At 42.9% G+C, this 15,474-nt stretch overlaps 1 protein-coding gene across 1 annotated transcript; it reads right to left on the reverse strand.

Moving 5' to 3' along the window:
- Nucleotides 1-564: 564 nt before the first annotated feature.
- Nucleotides 565-2,260, reverse strand: lum (lumican). The gene is made up of 2 exons (XM_036518404.1): nt 1,378-2,260; nt 565-771 (listed from the first exon to the last, which is right to left on the reverse strand). Exons 1-2 carry the CDS (start codon nt 2,258-2,260, stop codon nt 608-610), a joined length of 1,047 nt encoding a protein of 348 aa, XP_036374297.1. The 3' UTR covers nt 565-607.
- Nucleotides 2,261-15,474: the final 13,214 nt, after the last annotated feature.

The raw sequence follows: 15,474 nt of genomic DNA on the forward strand, positions 1-15,474 counted from the left end.
GGGAAAGGCACTTCAGACAAATTGCTTCAGTAAATATTTAACTGTATAAATGGATAACATTTAAAATTGAAAGCCATGTAATTTTCTCTAGATTAGCTGTGCTAAGCAAATATAGTATTACTTTCATTATTGTGTAAACATCTGCACAAAGCCAATTGTGAATGCAAATGTCATTCATACATACATAGAAGTTTCATCGATTAAAAAGAGCTGCACCAGCAGTCTTGTGAGTTAAAAATTTCAGCTTCAAGAAAAACGAAAGAAAGAAGAATCTGTTTTTGGATGAAGTCAAACTAAATTGTCTTCAGCATGCAAGAAGACATTCACTCACTGGACCCCCTCAACAAGCAGTTTTTTAAGAAAATCAGACTGGGACTTGGATTCAGTACAATTCTTCACATCTGAGATAACTTCACTTATAAACCAACACTGGACTGCTGCTCTCACTGTTTGCCTTACAGTGCCTTTACAGTGTTGCAAAGAAAGACGGGAATCAACATTTGTAGCAGGCAGTTGAAGACGGGTGACCATTTGGTTTTATATTGGGTGCATTTGGTGGGGGGAGGAGGAGGGTGAGGAGGATGATGGTGGAGGCTGAGGAAGGCCTCTAGTCTGTGGCCCCCACGGTGAGCTCGGTGGCCTGTCGGAGGCAGTTGGCTGCCTCCAAGGGCACGCTGCTGCGGGTCAGGTTGTTCCCGTCCAGGCGAAGGTGCCTAAGCTTGGAGTAGTTGACGGGGCCGATGACCTTGCAGAAACTTCCAATGTCAAACTCTGGAAGAAACACGCAGAACAACAAAAAAAAGGTCTGATGGCTGCTCTGATCGCCTGATAAAATTCAACACTTCTCCAGAGCTCTGTTTGGCTGATCGCGTTTTCATACTCTTCCAGAGCTCTGATTGGTTGATCAAATTTTCACACTTTTCCAGAGCTCTGATTGGCTGATCACATTTTCTCACTGTTCCAGGGCTCTGATTGGTTGATCAAATTTTCACACTAATCGAAGGCTCTGAAATGGCTGATCATGTTTTCATTTTTTTAACAAAACACTTGAATATTTGAACAAAGGTTTGACTGAATATCAATATAGGAATCAATATAGAAAGCATTTACAAGCTGCTGATTTGTGTTTTGTTCATATACAGAGCATAGTAAATTTGAAGTAAATTTTATTTTTAATCAATAGAAATAAATTTATAAATTTTGATTTGCAGATGAAAGCTACTTTTCTCTGAGTTGAAATCCTCGAATGTGGTAAACAAACTGATATTTATTGAAGTCTGTGTTAAAGATCTGCAACCTCCTGAGAGGTTAATATGCACCTGATGGCAAATGGACTGTGTTAAAGAAATGTGAGAGCAATGGGCCAGAACAACTCACTGCTGATCTGGTTGACCTGCAGGTAGAGGTTCTCCAGGTTCTCGTGGACCTCTGGGATGGTCTGGAGGTTGTTGAAGGAGAGGTCCAGCTCGATGAGGGACGACACGTTGAAGACCCCCTCAGGAACGCCGGAGTCGGCCAGCTTGTTGTGGGAGATCCGCAGGTACTGCAGCGAGGGGAGCTGTTGCAGGTAGTCCTTGGGCACGCTGGAAATATCGTTGTGGTCAGCGTAGAGCATCTCCACGGAGCTGGGCACACCGGCGGGCAGCAACCCCAGCCTGTTCTGGCTGACGTCCAGGTAGACCAGGGAGCTGAGCCCCTTGAAGGCCCCGGAGATGCCCTCGGATGTCAGCTCGTTCTCCTGCAGGTGGACGGAGGTCAGGTTCGCCAGCCCAGAGAGCGAGCCCAGGGGCAGCTTGGACAGCTTGTTCCCGATCATCTTCAGCTCGTTCAGGGTCTTGGCCAGCGGGCTCACGGGCTCCGTCAGGTCGTTGTAGCTGAAGAAGAGCTTCTCCAGGGAGACCAGCTTCTCGAAGGCACCCTCCTCCACGGCACTGGTGGCGATGCGGTTGTGGTCAAGGATGAGCCAGCGGAGGTCGGTGGCATTGACGAAAGCGCCGGCCTTGATCTCATGGATCTGGTTGTTCTGCAGGTAGAGGTACTTGATGCCAGGGGGGATGGAGGGGATGGATTTGAGGCGGCGGCCATCGCAGTACATGGCGCTGGGGAAGTTGACGGGGCAGTCACACTCTGGGGCGCAGTTGGGCCCCGACGGGCCCAGCATGTGGGAGGGCCCATAATAGCTGTCATAGTCTTCATACTGACACAGGGCACAGCCAATCAGAATGGCCAGCAGAGCAGCGTGTGGGAGGAGCCGACTCATTTCTCTACCAGCAAAATAAGCTTATCTATGGTGAACAGAAAGCTAAAAAGGAAATAACAGAGAGCAAAAAATAGTAGATATGTCACATTTATAAAGGCAGATGTATCAGTCCAGTCATATGTTCTGTAAATTTTACTGATAAGGACATATGATTATATGACTTCTCAAAATAAATGACATGGATACATTCTGTTTTTTATTTTTACTCCAAGAATAAACATCAGCAGTATCATTGTTTTCTTTATACATCCCTGTCACAGTGAGTATCACAAAGTATGAATCAACGCAGACAGACATGAAGCACCGAGGTGGATGAAGATACAACATTTCTCCTGTTAACCAACAATGAGGCAAAAGGCAGCAGGAATTCTGCTTCTCTCCTGTGTGGAGCCATTAGCTGCTTTCCCCCTGACCCACCCTCACTGAAGGCTGTTGGTTAGCTATGCTTGAGCCAAAATGGAGGTATTTCTGCTGTAGATAGACCCAGGCTGATATTATGGTTGCCAGTCCTATATACTGCTGTATACTACTGCAGGTTTGCCTTGAGCCCAGGCAAGTCACGGCAAAGTAGGTGTGTTCAGCCTGTGTAAAACACCCTATCCAGGAACTGACTTCAACAATATTAACTCCAAACAAGGATGCACTGTCTTGATCATATATCATGGATACTTCAGTCAAGAGAAATATTAGAATCACATATAATCACCATAATTTGCTGCTTTCCTCTTTGATCTGCAAAATAGTCTTTCTTTATCATAAGCTGATGAGCAGATGCATGGATTTGTCCAGCTATCTTGTGTGCTCTGATTTTCAAACACAATACACCAACAGATGTTCTGGGGTCAGCAGCCATTGAGCAGCTGGGTGAGACCTCATCACTGGAACGCCAAGCAACCATATTGGGCCGCATCAGGTCGGCACACACACATGCCCAAAGAGGGTCAGCAGAAGCCAGGTAACAGTAACTGTCACACCTCTGCACAGAAAATGGAGAATTCTGCAGCCTCAAATGAATGGCACATCCTGTCTCCTCCCAAGCCAACAGAACCTTCAGACGCCCTGCACAGCATCTGCTCAGCTGTTCTCAGTTTCAATTAAGGAGGCCTGCACTGGACTGAACATCTGGCAGCCCCGTTCGAACAGTATCAGCACAAACCACTGTATTATCATTTGTCCTGATTACAAATAAATCAAACCACTTTTCTTTTTTTGTTGATGCAACAGGTTTTTTTTTCTTGATGGGGTTCGCCAAACAGTATGAGAAAAAAGTAGCACTTGTACTAATTTGTAAGTCAAAGTGAAGTACACATGACTGACTGATGATTGACTCCAGGAGAGAGCATGGTTTCCATTGATTGCAACCCAGTGTACTTTTAAGTGTACTGTGATGAATTAAGGACTTGGTGAGCCTTTTTCTGCAACTTATAAAAATTGAGCACACATGAATTGAACATATTTGCGGTCTTAATACACAAATTACAAAAAATAAGGACCATGGATGGCAATGTTCTAAATGCTGGTAAATAAAAAACAAACTCAAAAATCTTTCATCTGACAGCAACACAGGAAAAGACCAGTAATGAAATTCAGGAAAAAAAGAGTATTAATTTCCAGAAAACTGTGCCTGGCCAGGCAATAGGGATTTAGGGGCAGCTGTCTATCATTAGTAGCTCATCTGTAAGCACCATCAATATGAAGGAAAATATTTGGGTTATTGCAATGAAAATGTACATACATAACTTGAACTGATGTTTTAAAATGATCTCACACAACGTAGCCAGGGATAATTAACTAGCCAATTAAGTGCAAGGATCCAAAATCCAGGTTGTCACATCATACATGCAGTACAATTTGCACACATCTTACAATACCTTCCAAGACCAGGGCAACGCAGGTCCTTGCTATAGAGACATGCTGAATCCAAAGTAGTGCTGTATAACCGTGCCAAATACCACCATCTGCCACACAGCATTGGTAAATCTGCATTTCCACAGTCTAAGCCCTTTCTATAAAAAATGCTCCCAAAACCATTCACATCTGTGTTCTGTATTACATAGTCCAGGCTATAGCATTCATACTGAATACAAACTTCAGCTGGGAGAGAAGCGAAGAAGGGATGAGAATTCAAAGCAGCTCGCCCAGGAGAACTGCAGGCTCTCACACATGCGTGAACGCGCTTACCTTTCTCTCTCTCTCCGTCAGGACAGCGAGCGCTCTCTCCGCGACCTCGGCGACAGGTAACAAGGTGTGGAGAGGACAGGAGCAGGTCTGGAAAGCAAGAGGGAGGGAAATAGAGAGAGAGAGGGAGAGAGGGCGAGCGGGAGGTTTTGCCAGACCCTCTGCTGGTCCCGGAGTGACGGAGAGGCAGAAACCAGGCTGGACTCGAACTGCACTTGAGAGGGGCTATGTCATCAATGCGCACTCTGCCGCCCCGGCATCCGTGAAAATATGGTCCCCCCCTAACGAGGTGCAGGTGCGCCCGCGCAGCACGGAACATCTGTTGCCTGGATGCGACGGCGGGGTTTTCACACACAAGGGCGTCACACCATGCTGCACATTACCTGCCTGGCTTACCATTTCACCTGTGTTTTTTTTTTTCCCACAACCCCCTTCACCTCATGTCACCCTCACCATTATCACCCTTATTTTTTATCACCCCTCCAAAAAAGCAGCCTCCTGTGCAATCAATCAAATGCATCAAATCAGGAAAAAACTGCTCTATTGTTAAACAACAGTAGTCAAATGACAGATTGCTAAAAAAAAAAAAAAAAAAGAAATTTGGACAATAACGGTTTTTGAAAGTTTCATTTCACTGGGAACCAGATGCTTGTGACTAATAAGGATTATACTTTTGTAACAGCCTGTAGTTATAAGTGAATTTGCGGTGTAAAAAGGCAGAGATGATAGAATGTGGCAGATAGAACTGACATATAGTCATTTCCATCAGTCATTCTTCCCTCCCCTTCCTGTTTTGAAGATGTAGCGCCCTCCCAAGGGAGACATGGTACCATCCATGTCAAATTCCTAGCATATGTAGGGTATAAATCACCCAGTCAGACAGGGAACCCGTTTCATCTTCAGTCACATGAAAAGCCGCCCTGGCCCATATTAACAAGTGAGCAAATGCGGCATGCTAATGATCAGAGGGCAAGAATCCCTCATTTTATCTCTGAAGAGGGCTCAAGACATCATTGCCCACATCCTCCATCTTCCACATCTACTAGTTCCCCCTGCTAAAGTCTGGAATGGATTGAGCCTGCTCTTATGTCTGTCTTTGCCAACCAATAAAGCAAGTTTGCATGCTCATTCTCATACAAATGCTATCCTCTCTAGCGCTGGTTTGAGTGGCATATAGAAATCAAGCAAATTATGATATATTTTTAATATATACATATGATTCAAGTCTCCAAGAGTTAGGACAGACTGTCCCAAATTGCAGATTGTCACTTTACATTACTTTACGTTATTGTCATGTAGCAGACACTCTTACCCAGTGCAGATTACAATTTTATCCATTTCTACAGCTAGATACTTAATGAGGCAATTGTGCTGTTGTGCCCAAGGATACAACAGCAGTGCCCCTGCAGGGAATCGAACCAGAAACTTATTGGTCACATGCTCTGCTCCTTACCACTACAACACACTGCTGCCCCTCAGGCAATTTTGAATCTCTCTTTAACTGAACATTTTAGACCTTAGGGAAATGTTGCAGTTTTGAGGTACTTTGTGTATCACTTAATAAGTTGAATAATATGCTATATGAAATTTTACCTTAATGACTAAGAACAATGCTTTCAAATTGCAGCTAGCCTTGAGCAGAACCAGCTCTGGAGTACTGATTACGTGCCTAGAACTAAGGCAGCTCTTAAGACTACTCTGAGCTGCTGCTGTGAGTCAATGAAGGAAGTCGCTATAGTAGTATGGTGTCAGAATAGTAAAATACATACTCGACACACACCATAAACATTTACACAAAGAGTACATCTACGGCCTGTTTGTTATGTTTAAGCCTTTCAGGTTCATTTTTAGAAATTTCCAAAAATCGAGTCCCCAGCAGACAGAAGGGCAGTGTAGTGCTTACTTCTCAAACAGGACAGGGCCACCCGATTTTGGTTTGGCCTACTTTTTGTAAATTAGAATATTCAAGACTCAGCTTTGGGGTGTTGCTCATCCATGATTCACACTTCAATCACAACAGATACATTTCCTTTTTATTTGTTTTGCTCAGTTGACCACTTATTTTACTGAGACTGGGAGAGTTCAGTAAATGTTTCCTCTCATTTGCAGAAAACTCAAAACTAAGGCATGAATCCACAAACCTTTTCTGTCCTTCTCCGCCCTGGACTGGAGGTGTGTGCTGCTGAGAGGACAGGAGCCAATCAGACACCTTGTGTAAAACTTGAGCAGAAAGCGCAGGAACGCTAATAAACGTGACTCTCTCCAGATGATAGGTGTCCTGACAGGACTAGCTATCGGTGGAGGAGGAGCCTCTTGGCCCCATATTCTTTCAGGAACAGCATAAGGTTCCTCTCTCCATGGAGGAATGCAATTGACAGTTAAAATGCATTCCACTGTGTCAACGGCGCCTTCTACATTGCACTATTGTCCCCACACAACATATTTCATTCTGATTGGTGGCCCAGCTTGGTGGTCATTTTGATTTTGCTGCTAGGTGATTTTCTACCCAACAAGGTTAGAACACAAACAAACAAAAAAAAAACCTAACAAAAAAAAACTGCCACAAAACTGCCTCCAGAGCCATAACCCACAACACCCTGCCTTCCACCACAGTACTCACAACAAGCATCGCTGAATGTCTTTATTGCTCCTGAGTATTTTGAGGTGTTGCTTAAGAAGATGTTATAGAGCAGCACTGGTTCGGCTTCTCAAATCTCCCAGGGTGCAAAAATAAAAAGGAACAGAACTACTGCTGAAGTTATGCAAGGAACCAAAAGGAAGATTTCTGCTACTCTTGGAGATTAAATGAAAACCACTTTTATCCTTAAAAAACACCACAATGTTTCACCACAGCCCTCTTCAAATTGGATTCATTTCTTCTCCAAGGGCCACAGAATTCTGCTTCATTCATTCAGAATCTTTGGATGGAAAAGTGCACAGTGACAGCAATCTCATGATACAGCCATTTTGAAAGTCAGGTAAGTGAAAGTCTCATTATTTCAAGCCAAGCCAAAAACTATATGTTATTGTTTAAGACTTACACTTTTACCTCAGTCTGAAACAGTTAAATGCAAAACATGGGTTTCATCTGGAAAATAGTCTTTCATAGGACCAGCAGAAACACAGTGGGGTTTCTTAACATGGTTTCCATGTCCATTCTATTGGGGTCAACATCTTCAGCTACATCTATGGAGAGTTTATTTGGTTTAATGTTGTATGTTTTTCAGCCTCCCCATGCTGTTTTGGCTTCTCCTCTTTTAGTCCCTGTGTGTTTATCCTTAAAGGCTAAAAGTTGCGGAAACCTCTTTGTTTCCCTGTTTGCAATTTAAGAAATAAATCAGCAGCTATGATTAAATGGCACAATCTCACAGCATTTCTGTGATTATTTTTATGTTCCTGATGAATGTTTGCATTGCTTTCTGCTTCAGTTATTGCCAGTGCTGATCTGTTCCATAACATATTTTCATAATATAAAACAGTTTTTTGTGTGCTGCCTGCAGTGTCTATTTTTTCAGTTTTATTAATCTTTCTCTAAACATTCAAGTAAAAGGTTTAGCCTATTTTTGACAAAGAATCAGAAAAGGGATGTGATGTGATATCCCAGTACAGTATATCCCTTTTTTGTTATCAGTACATTAATTATAACTGTAGATGCTAGCAAATGCTACCTCCCCACCACTGAGACCTCCAGCCAATAAGGTATTTTTTTAAACAAATATTATCATACTGCTGTTGTAAGTAACATGAAAACATTGGCATATTTTAGTGTAAAAATTGTTTAATGTGTTTAAATGAACTTTAAAGTAGCCCTTCCTAAATTGTTTTGCCATTACTGCCAGTAATAAGCAGTGTGGAACTGAATTGGTCAAAGAATTGGTCAAATCATGCTTTATTCTGCCAACACAGCTTAAATGCAAGTATTAGGTTTTATTGCAAAGGGGTAGCTTACACATTTGTTCTGCTGTGTGGTCACTGGTAGACCAAATACACTGCATTTTTATGTGGGGTAATGGTGCAATTTGGGAAATGGAAAGTTTAAGAATGGACGGCTGCATTTTTCCACAGTGCTGTCAAAGCTTACAGTAAGAAATCTATGTTCATGCTACTGTACACAGTGTGCTAAAGCACAAGTGCTGAGACTCAAATCAGATGGCACTTCATTATTCTGTCTGATCTGAGTCTCAGCAGGAATATTTAGGCCTTCTCTTGCTGAGAAGTTGAATGTGACCAGAGTCAATAATGAAATGGAGTGAAAATGACCCAAAGATCCCCGCTCTAAACTCTGTCTAGACCCCTTCTCACTGTTGTAGATGTGGCAGCTCTCAAGACCGTGGCTAGTAATTTCCATGTTTTGCTTTTCCATCCTGGTAATCCGCTGCCTTGTGGTGAGACTCGCCCCCCCTTCCTCTCCACCACAACCACCAACCTTTCCACCCCCTCCCTACACTCCCCTCCTCTTCTCTCTCCTCTGGGTCATTTGCTCTTGTGCTATTAGTCAGGGCTGTGTGTCCCATTTGATGCCTGTGAGCCAACCAACAGTCCACTTCTGCGATCCAAACCAGCACCACATGAGAGGAAGAGAGAGAGGGAGAGGGTGGGAGAAAGGGAGATGGAGATACTGAAAGAAAGCAAGATGGAGTAGAAAGGGAGAAGGAGTGAGGGAGCAAGAGATCACAGAGACCATAGTTCAGAATGTCTTGTCCTCTACACTCTGAAATATGCAAAAGACTTGACTTCTCAGGTAAAATATTTGAGGAGGCCCACCAATACTTTGATAAAAGCACATCAGTCACCACTGTTAAATCATGCTATTCATCACAAATAATCCTTAGTCTGCCTATAACTTACTAGTTGACACTGTGAAATCTGCTAAAGGTGTTCTCTTTTCCTGTTGGTTAGGCTGAAAGCAGTTCCTTCCACATGGGAGGACTGAGTCACGCAGAACACCCATGACCAGACTTAGCCAATCACCACGAACAGCAAAGAGACCTGGCCTACCGTTTGATCCCTTATCCCCAGATGACCCATTCACAGCTCTGAGGACACCCACCACCCAGTCATTACTCTATGGCACACTGACTTTCACACCCTTATGACATAACAGTTTAAATATCTGTAAAATATTTTCTATATACTGTTATTCCAGGAGAATCTCTAGTTTGTCTCTGTCCCTTTTGCAAGAGGACAGGGAATAAATGTAAACATCTTAACATTTAGTCTCACTTTGGCTTCTATTGATGTTTTTTTACTATTATTGTTCCCTCTGGAAATAGAGCCCTGTAAAAAACCCCTGTGAAAACTTTATTGTAATAGGTCAAATAAAAAAGATGCGTGTAATTTTGTTATTTTGCTTCAAGTGACAGGACTGTTCCAGCTTTTGTCAAGAAAAGCCTGTCTTCGCGTAGACGTCCTCAGGACCACACCATTTTCTGTGGGAGCGACCTCATTCATATTCTCAGGTGTGCACATTGTAGTGGTCACTATAACAACCAGGGAAACCAAGTTTTTAGAAGGAGCCATTTGGATAGTCACTGAACAACAAGATAGACCGCACCTTGTTCATGAAGCTGTAGAGAAACTAGGCCCACTTTAGGTTCAAAGGAGCAATCTGAGTCATTCCCTCATAAAAACAGAAGTTAATGAGTTAGATGAAGCAACACACTATGTGTCATTGTTCTTGCCAGTAAACAGGGTGTGTTTACTCCCAGTTTATTCACTTCTTAAATTTTGGTAAAGTGTGGTGTAGTGGTTGAAGGAGCAGGGCACATAACCCAAAGTTTACCAATCTGAATCCCAGATGGGCAACAAGGAATCAAAACAGGACTTAATCAGAATTGTCTTCATAGATATCTAGCTATAAATAGCTATAAATAGATAACTGTAAAATCTAAACTGGATAGTGTGTAAAAGAATCTGCTAAGTGAAATGTCACCAAATGAAATCTTAGAACTAAATAAAGTACTCTTCAGAAGAAAAAGGTGGTCAACGGCATGAACAGACTAATCCTTGTGAGTGGTCATTCAGAGGTTTGACTAATTCCAATGTTCCTATATAGACATTAGAACGGACACATCATGTGAACATATGAATGGGGTTGCAGATTGTGAAATATTCAGGCAGACTGGCTTTGTTGTCCCTGATTCCTCAGTGAGAAGTTGCAGGACTGTAGGATAGGAGGAACACACTGGCCTGGTCCTGGAGGGTTGCAGCGTGGCAAAGGATTATGGGACTTTATGTATGGTGCATTGAGGAGGGAGGAGCGGTGGCATCATAATTAAATATGCTAGGCTTGTTCATAATGATAATCTGGATTCAAATGTGTGAGCTCTTTTGACAATGCTGTCAGCAGCATGCAATCCAGTTCCCTGCATTCACACCCAATCACTTACATTCACATCCTGCAGTCTCTCCCATTCACATCCATTCATGCCCTGCATTCTCACCCATTCACATCCATTTATACCCTGCATTCCTACCCATTTACACTTTATACTGAGAATATTTTCTCTGCCTGCAGCTGAACTATTTCATGAAAGATGATGTAAACTGAACATAATATCTCAGAATACAATATTTCACAGCCACAAATCTGTTCTGATGCAGGCTATAAAAAAAAACTATGTCATGTCTATGCACTGGCTCTTTATATTACCACCATCCCTAGTTAAATATTACCATCAATATTGTGAGATAGGCCATTGCAAGCAAATCTGTCCATGTAAGCATATTTGAAATTCTACCATTTAAATCACAAAGGAAAGCATTAATACCTCTTGTGGTCAATACAAAAAATAAAAACAATACTTCCTCCAATGTCGTATGTTGTTGAAAGCTCGAGTTTAGTAGAGGGGGGCACAGAGGAAGGCAGTGCCCCTCGGAACGGGCGCCGTTTCTGCAGTCTCATCCTCCGGAGGAAATGAGTCCGAGATTAAGCGCAGACCCTCTCCTCCTCTGCGGGACATATGGATGACATGTGCCGGATGACGGACAGCAAGGATATGGCATCTGTTTGCCCAAGGCGGCATTTCACAGACGGGTTTTTTCGCCAACTATACGTGCGTGTCTCCGTCTGCTCCCTCTCCCCTGCCTGACAGGAGCAGAGTGGTGGACAGCCGATGTGCGGTTGCGGTCACGTGCGGTTGCGGTCACGTGCATTCACGGCACTGCCACAGACAGACCGCGGGGCCAGAGGAGACAGCTTTTATGACGCGGCTTAAGTTTGTCTTTGACAGCCACCGCAGTTTAGTGTTCTTCCAGAACTTGAAAGAAACATTTTTTTTTCCTCCCCTCTCAAGAAAATATGTGTGACATTATTGTCTAGGTCTTGTGTAAGTGAATATGTGAGTCATTACTTTTGATGAGCACTGAGTCATCATTAAGAAGAGAATTGGTCTGATCAGATTCATAATTTTTGAGAGAGAAGCTGTCTGGCATCAGAGATGGCATCTCAGTCTGGACTGACCCATGTGCTATTGTGCTTCTATCGTTTTTTTCTTGTGCTTCTTTCCATTTTTTCCTGTATCATAGTTACCCAAGGTCGCCTCATGCCTCATTTTGCAACGCAGTTTTAGTTTGGCTTCTTTCAAATGAGAGAATCAGTTAGCAATGTTTCTAGCTTCATGTATTGAAGGCTGCTGTTTAAAATTGTTCTTATATTATGTATGCGCATTTGTCATATAATACAATGTGAGAAGCAAATATTTCATTTCCCTCTGTGTGCTCTCTGAACACCCAGCTGTCAATCAGAGCTGACTGTGATATTACAGGGAGTGATGGAATGTTGCTATAGCTGGATTTTAAACAGCTCTTATGTGATGCTCTTAACACTGATCTGACATTTCTAATTCAATCGGAGTTAAAAATGCATAATCTCATATTTCAATAAAACAATATTCACTAACAACAAAGAGCACCACTGTTCGGCTCTCTTACACCAATCTGGGCTCACTCGCTTTTGGACGCTGAGACAGAGGCTTGGGCCAGAAGGAGCGTGCTCGAATCACACCAGTTACATAAGCTGTAGAGGACTGCAGCACACACATGCAATCGCACCTGTACACGTGCACATTACAGCAGCATCAGACCACGAAGGGAAGCAGTCCACATCGAACGTACTAATACTGGGGTGGGAGAAGGGGTTGGGAGTGGAGGCGTGGGAGGAGCAGGAGAGCGGAGCACAGGCAATGGAGCAGCTGCCACAAGGGGGAGCCAGAGAGAGCAAGAAACTGCAGCACCTTCGGCGGTATGGTAACTGATAGGACGGGTGCCAGCCGAATGTCTTTTTTCTCTTTTTCAGTCAGTGAAAAGGATACTACCCTCTCCTGCTGGCTACATGTTTGCAGACATTGCAGACAAGGCTGGTCACTGATCCCATGAAAGCACACACACACACACTCACACATGCACACGCACACGCACGTCTGCCACTAAAATAGTTATACCCCTTTAATTTATTCCAATTTTGTTCTAATTTATTCTAATTTTTATTCTGACATTATTTAAACCCTCCTCAACAGCGCTATCTTGCACGCTTGTATACCAGCTTGAATGAAGCCTTGGTTGAGAATGCCACACTTTAATTATTATTTTCCAATAAGAGGCGTTTGACACTACTGATGCTGGGAAAGCCATCACTGGGCCTAAGAATCACACATCGACTGCCTAATTGCAAACAGAGGGCCATCATCTATTGACCCTGATATTTCACAGGAGGTGTGTGGACCGAAAGTGGCAGAGAGATGATGGTGTACAAAGTGAAAAACAACACACCCATTCTCTCTGGTGTTATCTGCACATAACGTAGCACAAGAAGCCCGGGAGGTGGACAGGTTTACTGCCGGCTGCTCTCTGTTTTGCTGAGCGTTCCCCTCGTAACCTCCCCTGGAAGGAGAACAGTCATTCCTGCCTCACCTGCACCTCGGATTCCCCCCTGTGCTTCTGTTAGTCCCGTGACTCCAGATCCTCTGTCTCATTAAAAACAGCAGCAAGAATCTTACTGCAACATATGGGCTTCATCCACTGTGCATCCACTCATATAAGGGAGCCATTTCAGTAGTGCATGTGCCCACTGCTGCATAGGAAGAAACAGCAGTCCTTCAGGGAGGTTTAGAGCTTGACTTTTGAATGGTGAATTATACACACCTGTGATGCCAGGTAAGACAAGTTTACATCCCACAGAGATTTTAATTTTAATTGACCTGAGGTAGCTTCGACACAAAAATCATATCAAAATCAAAATGAATCTTGATGTTGCCGTTCTGGCCGAATATACAATTGAAAAAGATTGACAGTGAATGCCGAATCTGTTTTTCTCTCTCTCTGTAAGGTGAATTTGATCAACAAATGGACATCCAATAAAGTTTTGAGTTTGAAAAAAATGTCAGACTTATGAAAGTACCTACCTGAATCCATTTTCCATTTCCATCATTCCATCTCTCTGTCTCTACACATAAAAATGTATATATATGTGAACGTATGTCTTATGTACAGTAGATGCCATTGCTGTATTTATATATATATATATGCTGTGCTCCCACGAATGATACACTTTAAATTCTCAGAGGGAAATTGATCACTTCATCCACTACACCAAACTGGTAGAAGATATTTAAAAAAAAAAAAAAACAAAACAAAATATGTCAGTCCTAAAAAATTAAATATGACTTGCAAGCAAGTAACCTTTTTGAAATGTGTATTATAAATATTTAGTCTCCTGAGAGGCGTTCCAGAGTTGAGAAAAGCACAGTTGTGTACCACCATCTGTGACATGTACCACTGGAAGACTCCACAGAGCCCTGACGTCTGTGACTGTGTCTGTGAGGGTGGAGTGAAAACATCAACAGTGTGGAAATACTGTTGCCCTGACGACACCAGAACACTTCTTACACCAGCCTGGGCATATCATCGCTATATACTTTAATATACGTCAATATAGAAAGGATGAAGGACCATTACTGACGGAGAGTACAATCCCGATTGACATGATCACTCTTGTACAAAAGTGAACTGTATCTGTACTGTATATATAGCTCTAATACAATCCTTGTACACGCACAAAACTAAAAGCAGGGACTACTGCTAACAGTTAATGTTGTATGTGCCCATTGAATACTCCCAGATTTCTGTTTCCTCCTGACCAAGGTACAGCTGGATCCAGATCCGGGGTGACTTCTGGGTCCCCATCTGGAAGTCGGCTGGAATTTTTGTTCCACAAACATTTACGGGATGCACATTGCCTGCTTCCGTAAAGAGCTGCAGATCAAACTAAACCTGGTGCATGCTTGAGGGAATTTTTTTTATTTTTAGGGGGATTGGGGGGTGGGTTCAACTGGACAGGCTGGGCCAGTCTTGATCCCAAAATCAGACTGCAGTAAGTAGGAGCGAGCCCACAGTTGAAATGGTAAGGGCTGAAGGAGTAATGCACTTAACAGCCTCCCACTGTTGGTTAATCAGCGCCCGCTAACAAGGAAGACATCCCCTCTATTTATAAACCCTGCCTCTATGTTACATCCAGCCATCTCGTTCCCCCTTCACCGCCAAGAAATCGCCTGGCACGAAACTCAGGTGGACCTAGAAATTACGGAGAATGGAGAGCCCGTGATGCCTTGTTCCCCCCGTTGTTGGAGACATTTATCATTGACTAATGCAACAGATGCCACTGCCCTGTCATTAAAAAAATAATCAAAAACTATCTAGAGGAGCAACTCTCTGTCCACATCTGCCTTCTTCTGCTGTAGCACCCTCTAGTGGCAGGGCAACAAATCTCAGTCACGTACAGTATATTCTTTTTTTTTTACTTGTGGAAAATCAACCAATTTTTAGAACTCAAAAGTAAAATTTTTTATTATTATTTATTTTTATTTGACTTTTATTAATTTCAGGACACCTTGGTTGGGGTCCTTTGATTGAGAGGTTCATCTTAATCACTGATTTATTCAGTCTGAACTATTGTAAGTGCTTGTGCTTATAAGCAATGAGAGAGTTTTTTTTTTCTTTTATACAGCCTGTACATACAGCTTCTATACACAGAACATTCA

Source organism: Megalops cyprinoides, chromosome 23 (assembly GCF_013368585.1).
Source record: "Megalops cyprinoides isolate fMegCyp1 chromosome 23, fMegCyp1.pri, whole genome shotgun sequence".
NCBI lineage: Eukaryota > Metazoa > Chordata > Actinopteri > Elopiformes > Megalopidae > Megalops > Megalops cyprinoides.